Source organism: Clarias gariepinus, chromosome 20, assembly GCF_024256425.1.
Source record: "Clarias gariepinus isolate MV-2021 ecotype Netherlands chromosome 20, CGAR_prim_01v2, whole genome shotgun sequence".
Taxonomy (NCBI): Eukaryota; Metazoa; Chordata; class Actinopteri; order Siluriformes; family Clariidae; genus Clarias; species Clarias gariepinus.
In genome coordinates, this window is record NC_071119.1 from 16250330 (window position 1) to 16269450 (window position 19121).

At 38.0% G+C, this 19121-nt stretch overlaps 1 protein-coding gene across 1 annotated transcript in view; it reads left to right on the forward strand.

Moving 5' to 3' along the window:
* Positions 1-1247: 1247 nt before the first annotated feature.
* Positions 1248-19121, forward strand: part of LOC128508699 (Kv channel-interacting protein 2-like) — a 249530-nt gene continuing 231656 nt past the window's right edge. The window contains exon 1 of the mRNA XM_053480143.1: positions 1248-1676. Coding sequence (XP_053336118.1) covers positions 1604-1676 — 73 coding nt within the window. The 5' untranslated portion in view covers positions 1248-1603. The remainder of the gene's footprint in view (positions 1677-19121) is intronic.

A 19121-nucleotide genomic window follows, 5' to 3' on the forward strand; every position in this document is an offset into this window, starting at 1 on the left:
TTATTTTAATAATAAAAAAAATTCTGCAGCACCCCGCGAGTAGGCACGTAAATTTTGAAAAGCTTTTTGAATTTTTTGAAAGCTGATTTGAAGCTGAGCTCTAATTGAATTTTTTCAAATCATCCTTGGGGCGCAGCACTGTGTGCCCTAAAACCCTTCCACTTTTGTTCTTAGCGAATCAATATTGTTATTAAATATTTGGGCTCATGTGATTGGACCATTCTCAACGAGTCTTATTACCGGTCAGCGGATTGTTAGTTACTGCATTGAGTAATGATTGATGTGGAAGCCAGATAAATATGAGAGAAAATTTTATAATTTCTTTGCTAAAATACCCCTATGCAAGGCGATCGGACGAAGAAAGAAAAAAGGTTTAAGAGCTTGGACTAGATCGATCCTGATCTTCTAATTAAGCAGCAGTCAAGTGAGCTTACTTAATTGGCTATTTACATTTGATTATGAAAAATATTAAATTAAATTTTGTTTGCCCCACAAAAAAAATAATGCACCAGCCGCCACTGCGTGGTGCTACCTTTAAGAGTGTTACTGTCATTGGTGTTATCATAATTAATGTTACCATCATTGGTGTTATTATCATTGGTGTTCCCCTTAAGGATGTTATTGTCATTGGTGTTACTGTCATTGGTGTTACCCTTAAGGGTGTTACTGTCATGTGTGTAATCATTATTAGTGTTACCATCATTGGTGTTATTGTCATTGGTGTTTCCCTTAAGGATGTTATTGTCATTGGTGTTACCATCATTGGTGTTACCCTTAGGGGTGTTACTGTCATTGGTATAATCATAATTAGTGTTACTGTCATTGGTGTTATTGTCATTTGTGTTCCCCTCACTGGTGTTACCAGGAAAAGAAGTGACACTAGTGGTTATTAAATGATTAATTAAAAAAATCATTAAGCTCTACCTTTTTTGGGGTTATAAAGTTTAAACGTAAGTTATTGCTATTAAAGAAGTTCTAACTGGAAGAAAATGCATTTCAAGAGATTTTTTAAATCACTAATTCACCTTTCCTGTAGAATGCCACTTATGCACATAGGTGCTATTTGTACATAAGGTACTTTCTGATATTACATCAACTATCTCACAACTGTTGCTCGGATGATAAACCATATATGAGCAACGGCAATACGCGCGCGCACGCTCGTTTGTTCGACTATTGGTATTTTCACGCGCGCGAGCCACCTGCCGAGCGCGCGCAGCTCGCGGAACTCCTCTTTGCTTGCGCTGCTCCAGCGCTCGAGGCAACGCACGAGCGCATTTTTTGTAACCGGCGTTTCTGTTCAAATGTGGAACCTGGAGTCGAGAAATATGACCACGGAGTGAACCGGGGGAGTGTGTGCGTCGAGAGAGAGAGTGAGAGTGTGTGTGTGAGAGAGAGAGAAAGAGAGAGAGAGAGGGAGAGAAAGCGCTCGTGGCCATACTGACTGCGCCTCGCACACAACCAAGTCGCGAGCTCATCTTTGAGAGCGCGCGATAAATTACCCCCTCTCTCTCTTTTTAATAATAAAAAAAATTTAACTCTTTAAAGCTTTAACGCATTAGTTGATTTATTTAGTTGTTCTAGGCGTTTGATAGAAATTAGAATGAAGACAAAAACCAGGGATCAAAGCTTGTCCGACTCCAGAGAACTCGATGGATCTTACGACCAGCTCACTGGTAAGTTGGGAAGTTTCTCTTCTTTTGCAAAACAATGAAGCATGCAGTTTTTTTTTTAAATAAGAAAATAAATAAACAAAACTGCATGCTTTTATTGTGCATGCAGTTTGAAACTACATGCGTTAATTGCCTGCTTGTGCTGCGTGATGTGATTTAATGGCGTTCCTCTTTGCTGACCTGGCTTCACAACACAGTTTGATGCTTTTAGACCTGTTAACATGTCTATCGCACAGGAATCTAAGCCATTGGCTGCTTGTATGTTTATATGAACTGGAGATCATTCATGCATTAAATGTGGAAGATCATTCAGCATCAGATGCACCAAGTATACAGTATGGGTAGGGTTCCAGAGGATAGAGTGAATGGAGGGATTTTTATTTTTTTTTTAAGTTGCAGTACATCTTGGTACTTCCAAAAAAATGTAGTCCAAAGGTCATGAAGTAAAACAAATCATGAAGTGCAAAACAGTGTAGTCCGTGGCAGCATGATGAAGTAGTGGTTAGCCCTATCGCATGGCACCTACAGGGTCCAGGTTCGAATCCCACCTAGGCTATGACCCTGTATACAGATTAAAGCTGTATAGATGATGAGTGAGTGACATGGTAGCACACTTGCAAGTTTGGACACTTGCAAAGCATTGTTAGTTGTGTCTGTTGGTGATTACAGATTACAACGGTGCCTGGGAACATAGATGTCCTGAACATATAGCTGGTTTGGTTTTGAGATTATGTGGGACCGGTTATACATTCAGCAGTATGGTGACTTAATTGTTAGCACTGCCGCGTCACACCTCTAGGGTCCGTGGTCGATTCCTGCCTCGTTTTTTTGGTTCCTCAGAGAACGGTTCTCCCCAAAAACATTCAAGTTATCCCAATTGGCGTGCCCAATTATTAATTGATTGGCGTCTGACACCAGGATGTCGGCAGACGATCCTTCTTCGGGTGCTGTGGGTTGTATGTTGGGGGCTTTGTGGATCAGACTTGTTTGTCCTGCACGTTCCATGGGTGATTGATTGAATTGGGTTCTGGGCAGTTTGGAGGCTGTGTTTTGCCTGCTGGGCCTCATGCATGGTGGGCTGTGGTGTTCTAGTTCCTTTTTATTGTGGCCAGTATTGACTTTTTCAGGGATTTGTGCTGCATTTGTGACTGGACAGGCGGGCCTTTAGGCTCCACGGGTATGTGTAAGCTTGGGGTGCCCATGATCCTGTCCCCAGTTTGCTGGTGTATAATTGGTGGTTATGTTCAGTTCACCAGTCAGTGGTTATAATGTAACGGCTTATCTGTCTAAGCATCAACGGTATTGGATTGTCAGTGTGTAACATGCTACAAATACCCTTATCATCCTTCTTCGCCTGAAGCAAACCACTATTCTGCCACATTATACTTCAGAATGAGTGCTTGTGTGCCTGCATCAGATAAGCCATAATTAGATTAAGTTATTCATCAGCTCTTTAGACACTTTATCTTGTCATCATGTTCCTTTTGGTCGGTCCTAATGTTATTCAGTTAGACTTTTATTATTTGCATATTTGTATTCAGTTGTATAAGCTTTGAAGTTCTGTCAGGACTTTATGAATAGGAAAATTAAATAACTTTAATCACAGCAATGCTAGACACTAAAAGCAGTGTCAGTGCTCTGCTGTAGGAAATGAAAACTTTGTATTCCAAAAGGAGTCAAGAATCTTAATATCACCAAGATTGGTTTTTGGATAAACATACATTTGCATACAATCAGACTACAGTTACAGTGCATGCTGGGCACAGGATGATGATAATAATAAAAAAGACCATATAATCAGAGACTGTAAGTATTCTGAAAGAAACGTTGCATGTTGAGATGTCGTAGTATAAAAGAAAGCTTTTGAAAGAGTTGCACAAGAAAAACAACTGACAATGCCAAGAAAATAGGGCTGAGAACCACGATACCATGCACTAAACCTTGTAGACAGGGAGAGAGAGAGAGAGGAAGAGAGAGAGCGGAGACACAGAGGAGCGGATCAGTGGCTTGGATTACATACCAAAACACAGGTGAAACTTATGAACCATAGCAACAGATTCCTTGGAGACAAGAACCGCTGGAGATGAGTGGATGGCTGTAAGGGTCAGAATGCCTGACTGAGAATTAACCTGCCATTAGGAACATATGCTGAGACTGCAGGGTCGGACATAACAAGAGATCCCACCTGTTTGCTACCTGGTGAATCATAAACTGCTAATTTTATACTTCCCTCTAAGTCAAGTCCATGGAGGTCTTTATAAGCTTGTGGCTCTCCACTAGCATGAAGGGCAGCCAAGAGACTGGGGTACGAGGATGTTCAGGAGCAATAGGGATAATGCTGTTGAATATGGTACGCCTTTATGGTGTTGATTAAACCTGAGTGAGTGTTCCTACATATTTGGAATTCTCTTTCAATTCAATTTTATTTTATTTGTATAGCGCTTTTAACAATTGGCATTGTCCCAAAGCAGCTTTTTGTTTAACCGTTTAATCATATAACATGTGCATCAGTTTCTAGGGAGCGCCTGATACAATATCACGATACCCAGGTGTCTATTTAATTTGTATTGCTATCGTAATTATGCGTTCCAATTGTGTATATATATAAAAATGTAAAAAAAAAAATTTGAATTTGGGAAAAAAATCGTGATATGTAACTGAATTGATTTTTTTTATTACTGGTTTCATACTTTGTCTTTCACGCTGTCTCGCGACAGAGAAGACCAGCAGCGGCTGAATTAGGAGAAAATGGGGTCCCTGACACTTTGCCAGCTCTCTCGGTTATCACTCAGAGCGTAATAAAGACTTTAACCTCTCCTGAAAGGGTTCATCATATCATATATCATAACTTATCATAAAGGCTGTATGCTCACCGATCCTAGGTTTGCTTTTACGAATAGGACTGACTTTTTTAGAAATGCTGTAAAGTTTTACTGCACTCTTTTAAACGCTCGTTTGAAAGAGAGATCTCGGCATACTGTATAATGAGGCCGTCCCGTATCATATCAGGGATACTTTAGATTTAAAGTTTTTAAAGCATTTAATTTAACATTGAGAGTTGTGTATAGAGTATGTTAGGGTTGTTGGTAGATTATTATTATATTCGTCTTTTTTTTTGTTTAAAAGTGTTAATCATCCAGGGCCAAATCATCAGCAAAGTGCCTTTCTGTGGTTCCCAGTGTGGGTAATGCAAACAAATGCATAGGCTTCATCGATTAACTCTTCTGTTGTGTGCACTTGCACCTGCTGATGATTGCAGCTATTGATGCTAGATAATAAGCTAATTAAACTCACCAGTGTTGATAAGATGCCAGTCCATGGCCATCCACTTTCCGATAGCGGTAGTTAGTTTGCTTAGCCTTCGCTTATCTTAGCACAAGCTAAATTTTGTTAGGTTTAAGTGGTACTTTATACATATTGAGCTGCGCTGTTGTGCCAGCTCATAATCATGTGCACACAATCTTCTGATTATTCAGAAAACCAGCTTGTTTCAACCAAGCAGGGTTATACAGTATATAGGTCTGTGTTGTGCACATTATACCAGTACTAAAAAGTTTTGAAAACGGTACTATAGCAGCATTTTGAAACGATCACACTCCTCCCGATACAGTATTATCCTGGTGTCGTTTGGATTAAAATTGTGACTCTATAAGTATCACGATTTTATAAAAATCCAGATTCCATATGACATTTTCCCTGATTTCCCTGACAATTTTAATCCTTTAAAAAATTTAGCCCCTTGCTTATAACATTAGTTCACGTCAATTCAAGTTCATAGAAGATGATTCTTTATTTTTGAATGAACTTTACAGTCCCAAAAATGAACTTGTTCACAATGATTTCTTCAGTTTTTTTTTAAGTGATCTGCTATAACTCTATAGAGAGGGAAAGAGAGAGAGTGAGCATGCACTCTTTTTTTTTTTTCTCCTTCAGCTCACGCAATATTAGTGATAATATAAAGAGAATGAATAAAGCTTTTACTGCTCACCTTCATCACCTGCATTTTAAAGAGACTCACTTTCACTTTGTGTTATTGCAAACTGAAGAAATGAGCAGGTGCAATCAACAGTGCTGTTTATGCATTCATGCTTAATACTGTCTGTTAATATTAATAAATAAAACCTTGGTAAAGCTAGACTCAAATAGGGAATCTTCATATTTTCAGATGACTCCTGAAGCTCTGTCTGATTACAGTTCAGCGTTTGATTTGGCTAGCTCTCTTTGGCCATGAGCTAAAGCTACACGCAGACAATATCTAAACATAAGGGTCCCAGTTTAATACATTACATGTTAAATTTACCAAACAACCATATACAAGTTGGTCAAGTTGGCAGAGCTTTGTCTGCTAAAATCCCAGTCATAGCACTGGCTTTATTAATATCTGTGTCAACCCCGTGACGGAAATAACAATAAGGAGATCTTTTTTTGAATTTCAGATCGTTTGACTTATTGAGAACTTTGACTTTCTCTGAGCCTTAGTCTAATCTGAAGGTCCTGGGTTTAAGCCATCGCACTGCCACTGTTCGGCCCTTAAGCAAAGTCCTTTACTCTCAGTCGCTCAGATACAATCTAGCGTCAAGCTTGTAACCCGATTCTGTAGAACTGCCATCGTAAGGATGGATATATTGAGTTTTTGCCACTTGATGGCATGTAAATGGACCTTTACCTTACATTATATAGTCTCGCACTTTGCTCCAAAGTAGCTTTAATGTTGCTCATTTTTTTTCTCCAAAGGGTAGGTTCCCTCTCTTATGCGTAAAGGATAAGAGATCCTGTTCTTTAATTATTCTGTCCCACCCACAGTATGTGTTTCTCCTTGTGAATTTTACAAGAAACACATCGAAACTAAATTAAAGCTGAAATAAGAATCTCAATTTAGTCGCTCGAGTTACTGTCAATTTTCTTTAATTTATTACCATAATTTTTCCAACTCTTGTATCTTTTTCAAATACTAAATTCTAGTGACTCTGGCTCGGGGAGTTGGTATTAAAAGTATCAAATGATTAGGATCAAAGACAAAAATGTGAAAACAGTAGCAATTTTAAGAACAGTTTTAGAATCAGAGAACCTGATTGTTTAACTGTTCTCAGAAGTGTTTGTTTGCGCGTCCTAGAACTCCAGCTCTGGAATGTGTTTATATAGAAGTTTATACTGTATGATAATTCCACTAAAAGGTTAAACCTCTTTGCTGCTATTACTGTATAACCTAAACTCTTTCAGGAAGACTTTCTACTCAGGTTTTAAATCACGGCTGTGGGGATTCACTCGTTCAGCCCCAAGAGTTTTAGTGAGGTCAGGCACTGATGTCGAGTGAGAAAGCCTGGTCCACAGATTGGGCGTTCATTCCAGAAGTGGTCAGTGGGAGTGAGGTCAGGGCTCTGTGCAGACCACTGAAAATTTTTCACATGAGTTTTTGGCACACCATATTTTTACGGACTACGCCTTCCAATGACATGATGGAACAGGGTTCGGCGGTATAGCACCATTTTGAACGATGAAGCATGTACAGACTTTTTAGACAAATGTGTTCGTCAAATTTTCTGCATACTTTTGACTATTTACTTCCTTTTTAAAACCTGATAATACTGTAGGTGGGGACGGAAATCACTAGAGACCAGCCGATACGATATTATCACAATATCTACTGACGATTCTATTTGTATTGCGATTCTGTTAATATCATGGTTTTATCAATATCCTGATTATTTTAAAACAAGCTCAGCAAAATATTTGCTCCTCCTGCGTTGCCAGCCAGTGCTGAATGGTTTAGAGTGTGCCTCCTGTGGGATTATAAAGGAACAGCCACATTTTAATACCTTAAATGAAAACATGTTAAATAAAAAATAATAATTTAGGATTTCAATACATAAATCACCACACAAAAGAATAAAAAAAAAATACAAGAATAGATTTTTTGCCCATCTCTACATGTTACTGTGGTCAATAGACTGATAATAATAATGACTGATATAGACAGTAAGGCACTCCATTATTGTCCTTTGTTCATAACAAAAGGCGAGGACAAATAATAAAACATAGAAAGCAGATTTTCTTCTCTTTTGCAATCCTGACTGATGTATGGATTCCTGCAATGGGTGACAACTTAAGCATTCTGGCGTTTTGTAAAAAAAGAAAAATGAATTCAGTCTTTGCATGACTCTTCTATCTTTTTCTCTTTTTTTTCCTCTTTTAATCTGCCTCAGGCACCAAAGCTTCTAAGAGATGACATGTTTTCATGTGGATGTCATGATCAAGGCTCATCCTGACAGCGTGCACAGCGGAAACATCAACGTCATACACGTAGATTCAATGTAAATGAATACCATATTAGATATTATTGATGGATTAACTGATTAGGGATGTCTTACAGTAAGGCCTACTCATATGTGAAATGAAGGTGTCTTTCAGTAGGACAAAAGAAAAGAGGGACAAGGAGGGGGTGGCGGGTTCATCCTTCTGCCTTGACGAACAGCAGCGTGAGACTGTGCCGAGTAGTTGACATTCCTCTGGAGGATCGTGAGCAAGCAAAGCAAAGCCTCTGACAAGACATGGATCAGATCGGATGCCATATTTTATTTTTTATTTTTTTTGATTCTCCTTGCAGTTTCCTTTGTTATTTATTTCCGCCTCAGTAATAATCTATGCATCATAACAATCTGTATTCTCTTGGATAAGGAACCTTTTATACTGATTGCGTCGAGTTATTTTGAGGAACGCTTACAGGTAGTAATCACTGCTTGGGTTTTTGTCACACGTAGCTCTTACAGTGTTTTTGTCAGTGGAAAAAAAAAAAAAACTCCTGAGAAAAGAAAAGCCTTGCCTTGCGGGATTTTGATGCAGACGGCAACACTGTTACGCCGTGCAAGTTAGACAAGGTGTACGAGTACAATCCACACCACCTCAACATTGCAGATTAATCCTGTTTTCCGCCAGAAGCCGAGCCGCTCACGCAGTACCGCTCCTCTTTTCTTTTTCGCTGCTCTCGAATGTCAAACCTGGTATTGACCGGATGACTAAATATAACCTGCAGATATTGTGATAACTTCCAGTTTATTAATCCGACGGAATCCTCACTCCTACGCCGTCTGGGAGTTAAAACTTTTTTCATGAGGTTTATACGTCAGAGCGAGTTCTGCAACATCAGACTGAAATATTGAGCTGACATTTAAGTTGATGGAAATGACCAGGGACCAGACAATATGATATCATCACGATACTTGGGTGGTGTTTTGATTCGTATTGTGATACTGTAAGCATCACGATTTTATACCTGTTATGATTTGATATTACATAATTCGCTCCTATCAAACACAATGAAAGGAAAGGTGTACAAAACGGTGGCGAGACCAGCGATGCTCTTTGGCTTGGAGACAGTGGCACTGAAGAAAAGACAGGAGGCAGAGCTGGAGGTAGCAGAGCTGAAGATGTTAGCTTCTCTTTGGGAGTGACAAGGATGGATAGGATCAAGAATGAGTCCATCAGAGGGACAACTCATGTTGGATGTTTCGGAGATAAAGTCAGAGAGGCCAGATTGAGGTGGTTCAGAGGAGAGATTGGTAGAAGAATGCTGAGATTGGAACTGCAAGGCAGGAGGTCTAGAGGAAGACCAAAGAGGAGATTTATGGATGCAGTGAGAGACCTGAAGTTAGTTGGGGTGAGAGAAGAAGATGCAGAGGATAGGGTTAGATGGAGGCAGAAGATTCGGTGTGGTGACCCCTGAAAGGGAACAGCAGAAAGACAAAGAAAGAAAAACAGGACACTGTTCTGTCTGTCAATGTTTTAATAGTTTAGAACCATCTCTAGAACACTAGAAGAACTGCAGCTGTTTACCAAATGCAAACATTTCATTTTATTTGATTTCATCTTTTGTAATTCTCATCCTATATAGGGTTGCAGGGAGCCTGGAGCCAATCCTAGGAGACTTTGGGAACGAGACTGGGTACATCTTGAGAGTGGCAGTACATCACAGGGCGCACACACGCAATCATACCCAATTTGGGAACACAAATCAAGTTGGGATTGCCAGTCAGCCTAATCTGCCTAATGTCTTTGAACTGTGGGAGGAAACTGGAGTACCCAGAGGAAACCCACCAGGAACTAGCACCATCAACTAGGTGCAATCAACTGGAGGATAGGTTGCTATATTGTATGCTATATTGTAGTTTATTGAAGTCGTTTAGAAATGAACCTCATATGATATGATATTACTACTAGGTTTTCTCTAATCTAAGCATGCCTGTCTTCATTTTACACGCTTTATCATGTCTGACGCCCAAATGATGAGTGATGCAGTAAAATAGTGAAGAAGATAAAGTCTGACATCTTTTAATAAAAAATTAGAAATGTGTGCATGCTTCTCAGAGCACGAGTCATCCATCCGAGTCACTTCTTATTCCTTTCAACATCATCTGAAAATAGCAGCGATTAGATAAGTAGCATTTTATGTACTGAAGGTGCTTGTGAAACCCACTCATGATGATACGGGCTCATTTGGAGTTTTGGCATACTGGTAGAAACTTTTTTTTATTTTTTTTTTATTTATCAGATTTGAGTTTCTCATTTTCCACGCAGTGCAGTATTTCAGCAATGTGGACCGGCAGTGTGGAAGCGTGCGTGTGTGTGTGTGTGTGTGTGTGTGTGTGTGTGGGTGTGTGGGAGAGGCTAGCATGACTCAGATCTACCTCTTCAGAGACTCCGGGTGCAAGCTGTGCACATGTGACAGGACTGACCTGTGTTGCTTTAAGGTAGCGTGGGTGATGGCTGCCATGAAAAACCCTGCTCTTTGATTCAAACAGCGCTCTTGAAATAGCTCGCTCACAGGCGGTTCATTGCCTCCCTTTTCTTTTTTGTTATTTCGAACACACCGCTCAACAAGATCGAGATTACAAAGCGGAGTTTAGACCCCAGGCCTCACTTACAGCATATTATTTATATAATTGTTGGTGTTTTTTTGCTGTTGTTTTTTTATGCAGACACATTTAGAAGGAAACTCTTTCCTGAACCCTATGGAAAAGTTCGAAGTTTAACATGTTGAAAATGGTTTTCTTTTTTTTTTTTCCTTTTCTCTCCTCCACTAGGGGACTCGCGGAAATTCTTTCAGTGGTGTTTGCGTTCGCGTTTCCTCCCTGTTCAAGGCGAAAGGGTCAATTTCATTTCATCCACGAAAAATGAGTTCAGCGAATGATGTCACGGTGCATTCAGTCATGAAAATGTGTGCAGGGGAAAGAAAGGACGGAAAAAAAAGTTCCTTTGAACAAGCCAAAACTGAAGTGAATTTGATTCCTTCCTCTTCCCATGCAAATTTTAGCTTTCAGCCGTTCATTATTCATGTTGCTACTAATATTTTATGAAAGAGACAGGAGAAAAGGAATCAGGGTAGAGTGAAAGCTTCTGTTATTCTAGAAACCTAATAATAGTTCACCTGTGTACATGGGAATAATAAACTGTCATAAACTGAACTATACTATGCACTGTAATTATCGGTGTATATCAGGGGCTCTGAATTAAAATTAAATAAGTTCTGGTCAGTAAAATTTTTCTTCGAGCCGAGGTCCCGATCCAGTCAGGTTTGTGTTAGGATTCAGATCTCTCTCTCTCTCTCTCTCTCTCTCTCTCTACACACTACTGTTCGAAAGTTTTAGAACACTTTCTAACTGCATGATGGTTCCTGATTTTTATTTCTTTCTACATTGTAAAGAAATGCTGAAGGCGTCGAAAAATGCATTAAAATAACAACTAACTGCTGTTTTTCTTGTTACGTAATTACCTAAATCCATATGTGTTATTTTATAGTTTTGAAATCCCCAGTATTGTGGTAGGATGTAGAAAATAAATCACTAAACAAAAACAAAGAAATTTGCAAGTGACACCAAACTTTTGAACGGTAGTGAATATACACAGTGCAACCTCGGACTGTGAGTAACGCAGTTTGCGAGTGATCTGCAGGACGAGCAAAGATTTTTAATGAATTTTGACTTGGAAAACGAACAAGTCTTGGTTTACGAGCACCGAGTATCATGTATCACGCATGCGCTTCTTATTTTGATGCCGAGCGTCACATGATCACAACTGAGCCAAAGTTCTGTGCTGTGGAATTGTGGGTAATCGTCTCCCTTGCTGGGTCTTGCATGTCTCTCACTGGTATAATCAACATCCGTGCACACGTGTACTGTTTACTATAACACTGTGACCACGTGTGTGTGTGTGTAAAATACATTTTATTTTGTGTCTGTATGCGTGTGTGTAAAGCAAAAGCATGTAAAGCAAAAGCAAGTGTCATTAGAGAGGTTAAAGATCTATTTTCTGCCTGTGCTCAAGGCTCAGGCTCAGGCCCTCCTACTTTTGCCTTCACACACACACACACACACACACACACACACTCTTTTTCTCTGCTCTACACAAAAACACTGCTCTGTCGCAATTCTTTTTAAAGGTAAAGTTTACTTTTATTTTTACTTTACAGCAGTAATTTTTTTACTTTACAGTAGATTCACACACGTACACAGCACCTGCGCGCACAAATGGAAACACTTATCTGTTGGGATTTATTTTTACCTTTTTTTAAAGGGAACATGCAGGTTAATTTGTTTTTTAGGGCTGTGGAACGAATAATTTTAGTTTCCATTATTTCTTATGGAAAAAATTTTATTTGGTTTACGAGTGTTTTAAAATACGAGCCCGCTTCCGGAACAAATTACGCTCGTAATCCATGGTTCCACTGTATGGTCATTATAGTACATAGTTATATAATTATCATATTATAATTATATGAGTCCATAAAAAATAAGCAATTAAAATTTTCCAGAGTTTCAATAATATTTATCAATTTTCAGTACCTAAAAAAACATGTGGACAGTTAGATCTTTAATTAACTTATTTACTTGTATATATGTTTTCTCGTATTTGTGTGGAATATACAGTAAGCAATAACTTTTAATCAATCTTAAGTGACTCTTCATTTAAACACTGCTAAGCTGTAAATGTGAAATGACTTTGGTTGTTCTGTTGTTCCAGACTCTCAGTTCCGGTATTTTACACGCCCTCGTCTTGGACCACTGTGGATATGTTCGCCCTAACGACCCGTGTTTTATCTCATAGTGGTGTTTCACACTACTGCTTTTTATTATCGCTTGGTTTTAAAATTCTCACAGGAAGAATAATCATATATCGACCAGTTTATTCATCTTTGACAGTTAGAAATCCGCTGTCACACTTCTGTTTTGATTTCCTCCATACTCTGTCTATACATACGTAAACTATCACATTGAATGATATGTGTAGCCACGGCCACCTTTGAGGGGTAAGCGCAAAATTAGGTATATCAATTATTTAGATTTATCAGAAAAGCATCAGGGTTTGGATAAAATTGTCACTCTGTCTGGATCAGGACCGCGGTCTGTCTTTTAGTGATGCCAGGTGTATAGTGTTTAGGTAATATGAAGAGTATATTTGCCTAAAGTATATAATATCTGTGTGGGGCTTAATTGTTTTGTTTGGGCTTGTTTCAGAGATCACATTAGATAAAATAGGAGCCATTTGTAAAATCGGTAACTACATTAAGAGGTTTACATGCTAATTAAAAGAGGCAATAATTATAATAATAATAATAATAATAGAGACAATTCTGGAAAAAATTTTAATGTACATATGGATGCATTGGTTTTTCTCCCATACAGTGAATGTGGCTTATTTCTTGGTTATAGGGTTCCTGAGATAGGATCATTTACCTGCATAGGGTGTGTGTAAAGGAAAGAGGTATAGTTTGGCCCAGATGTCAGAGGAACAGGACTGACGCACTAAAACATGAAGTGGAAAATTACTGTATTTCCTCTTTGACTGTTAGTGCTAGAGCATTTTAATTTTAATTGCTTAAGAGGGAGGAGGTTTAAATGTTGCAGAATATTCAATTCATTAAAAAGATTTTAAGTGTGCATTTCAGTCTTTTCAAAGTTGCTTAGTAAACTTGGGCAAAATCCTAAGAATGAGAAATGAATTGTTTTCTATGAGAAAATCCATTTAGCGTCAAGCCCCAAAAAAACCACTACAACTCCCCAAGGGAGTTATGGAGAAGACCAATCTTTTCCATTCTTCTTTTGCAGCGCTCAGGAGACCTGGCTGAAAAAAGATTTTTATATGTATGTTGTTGGGGTCTGGGCAAAATTGAGTGAGAGTCTGAGAGAGAGAGATATGGAGGTCTTTTTTTTTTTCTTTTTTTTTGTACTAATGATAATTCACTCTTTGTAAAACAGACTTATAATAGTGTATCAAATAATTTTAGCTGCTAGTGCTGCACTATTGATTAGATTAAATCAAGATGTCAAGATGTGGACCCTTCCAATTATGCAATCGCAATTGAAAAATGTTAAGTGATATTTACATATGGCCAAAGTGGAGTTTGTAAATATTTGCAATTATTATCTTAATGTAGTCATCTGTCAGCCAAGATGAATGCACCTACAGGTATGTATTGTAATGCAAAATTGCGCAGCTCTATTAGATATAATTTTTACTCAGGATTACACATTTATTTTTACTTTTTTTTAAAGTAAAGTGCAGGTTAATTTGATTTATTTTTACTTTATATTTTGTGTTAATAATTTTTATGTATTAATTTTTTTGGGCTGTGGAATGAATAATTTAAGTTTCCATCATTTTTTATGGGAAAATTTGATTTGATATACAAGTTTTGAAATACGAGCCCACTTCCAGTACAAATTATGCTCATAATCCAAGGTTCCACGGTCTATAGTTATATAATTATATTATTTTATTATATAAGTCTGTAAAAAAATAAGCAATTAAAATTTTCTATAGTGTTTCAATAATATTGATCAATTTTCAGTAAAAGTTTTCATTGTCAGTTAATCCCCAGTTCATAGTTTGTCCACATATGAGAGTGACATCATTGCCTATCACTCATTGGCACTGGTAATAGCCAGTTGCCCCAACACCTACTACGAGCACTCTCATTGCCTTGTCATCGCACCACTCTCATCATTTGCAATTCCCTATAGGCATGCTTAATGGTGCATTCCCACAGCAGCACTTTAGGGAAAGCTGGCGATCATCGTAGCACTTTGTTCCCAGAGCCTGCTGGGAATTTCATCTCGTAACAGTTGAGAAGGCAGGTACTGCTGAGAGGCAGAGAGATGCCTCAAATGAGGAAAAACATTCATTTCACCAGCATGATAGGAAAGGATTTAGTGGCTGCTGATTATCGCTGACACAGGAACCAGAAACCAGTGGCGTGAGGCATCATTGTAAGGTTGTTATTTGTATTTGCATCTGTGGTTCTTTGCGTTAAATCGTACGGGTTCGGTTTAAACAGTAAGGGAAATCTGGTTAATTCCAAGAAATAGATACGAGTAAGAAATGATAGGTTATAGGGATTATAGGTATAGTTAGGGAATGATACAGTATAAGATGTACAGTGAATAGAAAATGGTCCCACCTTAAATATGATATAGCAATAGTGATGGGAAGTTTGGATCATTTTAGTGACTTGGTTCTTTGAAGCTCGTTCATCAAACTTGAATCTTTTCATGAGTCATTTAGTTCATTTCGTTCTTTTAAGCAAAAATAAAATAAAATGTTATATTTTCAGCGGCACGGTGGTGTAGTGGTTAGCTCTGTCGCCTTGCACCTCCAGGGTTCGGGTTCAAATTCCGGCCAGGCTCGATGCCCTGCCTTGTCTTCTGGGATAGGCTCTAGGTCCCCGCGACCCTGAATACAGGATAAAGCGGTATTGAAGATAAGTAAGTGAAAGTCAGTTACATTTTCAATAAAAGGACTTCCAACACGTCTACATACACAAACTTTGACTATAGTTTCAGTAATGAATATAGTCCAATGCAGCTAAGGACGTATTATAATAAACAGAAAGAGCAGCTCACCTCTCATATCTTTTGGTCCGAATCGGTTGTTCTTTTCTCACATGCCTCTTATAGAGGCTATGCAATGCATTACACAGGAAACAGAATTAAGCGATCTTCTCATGAGACTTCTAGTCCTAGTCGTTCGTTCTTTTGAATCTATTGCGCTGCATACCGTCTATGGCAGTCGCGTAACAAAAGAACGAACAAACGAAAAAAAAACCTTAATTCCCAGTGTAATTGATTAATGCAAAACCTAGTGAGTAAGTGTGCACTTCCCTTAACTAATATTTTGTTAGACTTTTTTTTCTGTCAAACTTTACTCATTGTTTTGGGTTAGAGCCTACCAATTTAGCTAATCTTGGCTCAGTGGTAGGTGTTTCACCAACCATGCAGAAGGACCAGTTTCAATTCCCAGCCAGTGCCCAAACCCCAGCCACTGGATACAGTGCCGGTCCCATGCCTGGGTATCCGGCGTAAAACCAGTGCCAAGCTTGTACGTGTGGACTGGATGGTCTGCTGTGGCGACCTCTTGCTGGGAGCAGCTGAAAGACCAACATCTTTCTCACTCTGATGGGGGACACTCCCAGATGAAGGCTCCATCTACCAACCAGGTAGGGTGAAGGCTATTATGTGTTTCCTTTACATAGAGACACGTGACCCCAGCCAACCGCATCGTTTCAAGCTGCTCACTCAGGCACCATCGGGAGTGGTGTAACACACTCGGAGGGTAGCGCTATTCACTCCGTCCGCTTGTGTAAGCTCACAGACAACCATAATTGGCTATAGAGCCGCGATTGATGTGAGTGTGCTAGAGTGCCTCCCCCATCCGCCGAGAGAACTTGGCCAAGCATCTCACTCTAGGCTCCGATCTTCAGATAATAAGGCGAGCTTGTTACTCGGGGGGCCCCCATTTTTGTAGGTTTAAGATAAACAATTATTTTTCAATGAAACAACATGTATTACAAACTGATAAAGCATATTTTATGTGTTTTCTTTGAGTCCCGAAGCACAAATGTCAATATATTTTGTCAAAATTGTTTGGCTTATGTAATTGTGGACTTATTGGTTTTGTCAAAATCCACAAACTTTTTCTCCCTTAGGCTTGTCACAATGGGTAAATCATCCTGAATCTCTGTATGTTGTTGTTTTAAAGTATGCAATTTAGTATCAACAATATGTTGTTTGAGTTTGAACAAAAAATACAGCAAACTCATAATTTGATAGTGATTTTGTAGTCAAATAGCAAATACTGGCAACAAATTAGATTAAGGAAAAAGTCTTGAGTTTACAAGCAATACAAAACGTTGAATTTACAGTATCATCTGACTCCTCCACCTGTACTTCATATGTTTCAGTTCAGTATTTGGCGGCAGCACCTTATCATGGTACGTAGTATACACTTCAATTTGTGTATAGTGCAACAGCGTATACTGTACATGTGCCTCTGGTCCCATAAGGCTGGTTTAAAAAACACAGTCACTCCAAAATGGTCTAATTAACTCGAGGCAGCCACTGCTTTGCACAATTCATATTTAAGTTTTACTGCTTACCTGACAGAAAGAAGCAATGTGACTTGTGTGGCTTATCAGGAGGTGTCAAGGTCTGTCTAAAACCTGGAAGTTCAGAACTTCTGGAAAAAGGTTAAATATATCCCATAGCATGGGATAAGCAGTATCGAGAATGAGTAAGTTCTTTTTTATGAGTGCTATATCTATGTTTAACATTTGATCTGGTAAAATAAATTCCTGTTCCAGGATATGCAATGTAGCATTAAAATGTAGCATTAAAAGCTTTAGTAGTATTGTCACTTTTTAACAAATTATCCACAATTAATCCAAAACTACTGAAGCTTTTAATGCTACATTGCATATATTTCCTAAATTATGAACGGAAGATTTTAATTATGTATGTTTGGTTAAAATAAAGATTTATATTATTAAAGCAAGCAATTTCTGTCCTCTATTGCTCTATAGTTTGTTTTTATAAAATATAATCACATTCATAATTTTAGATTTTCTTTTCTAAAGACAATAGCAGTGCTGGGTTGGTGTGAGTGGTGGTATTTTAGGATCCAGCAATAATGTTGAAACTTGTTTCAAAGTATGCATTTGTATGTTTAGACCATGTTTGTCTATATCTAATCACCTGTACTGTTTTTCAATGAACCAAACACATATTTTTGATTCTTATGAGCTGTATGCTTATGAAATTTCATTGAAATTAAAGCGAACAAATTTATTACTTCACTTTAAATTTAACACAGTTTTACACTTAACATTTAAAATTTTTACTTCATATATTAAATTCACAAAGAAAGTCCACTTTTTCTTGATACTGTATTCCAATTTTGCAGAGATGTACCGTATACGTTAAAATTTTTTAATCTTTATTGTTTAAATGAAAAAGGGTACAAACCTTACATTTTTCATACGTGTTACATAATGTATTTTCATTCTGTGTTTCTATGTGGGTAAAAATTTTTTACAGTGTTGTATTCAATTATTTTATAGCTAGGCAGGGTGATTTTATTGCCACAGGAGGACATGGATTGTAAAATATTAGCAACAAACAATATGTTGGCACATTATGAATTAAAGAAATTGTAAATGGTATATATATTTTTTTAAAGAGTCTGTTTTAAGCACAATGATATCATAGTACTGTAGCGGTGCAAATCAACAGGGACCTCCCAATACAATATGATCACGATGCCGATTGGATTTATATTGCAATTCTGTAAATATAAAGTTTTTTTTTTTAATCTTATAATTCATTATAATTTTTTAAATTTGCAAATAATTGAGTGTTTAGCCACGCCTACTTCGCTGTGAAGTAATCTGGTGCAAATCTCCTCACAGAATGACTTCTGACCAATCTACAGACAAAACCTTTCTTTTATTTATATACACCAAGCTAGTGACCGAAGGCATCAGTTCTGCATTATTTACTGAATTTCAAAGTTCTTTGTTTTAGCAAACTTATTTGTAAATTGTTAGATTTCTTTTGCTCATGTTTTTTTCTAAGCTTGTGTTTAAATACGTTTGAATATAAATAGCCTGAAGCATGCGTCTCTCTCTTGTAGGAGTTAGCACTAATAAAATGCCAGTGACTGACTAGCTTCTGTCAGCATTTGTTAGTTTACTGTGTGCATTTTAACTGATGTTCTCCTTAAAGAAAAATCATACATAAAACATTAATTAATAGACTGTAGTCCAGTAAGTATAAGTGAGAATGGACAAAAATATTAAGGATATAAACCAATACACAAGCTATGTTATGCTTCCCAGGACTGTGTGGCAGGTTCTTGGAATTCTAAACTATGCTAACAAGTGTTAGCAAACAACATGAAATATGCTATGTTATAGTTAGCCAGCACTAAAGGAAAAACGGAAATGGAGAAAGCAAAATGGAATGAAACAAAATCAGTATTTGGTATGACAGTGATATACTGTAGGCTACTCAGACTCGGTATGAGCTTAGTTTCAGCCTTAACTCGAACGAGAAGTGAAAGGAAGAGCGAGACATATGGACGTGAAGAAATACAGTCTTTTCACAGACTGTTTATAGACGCTCT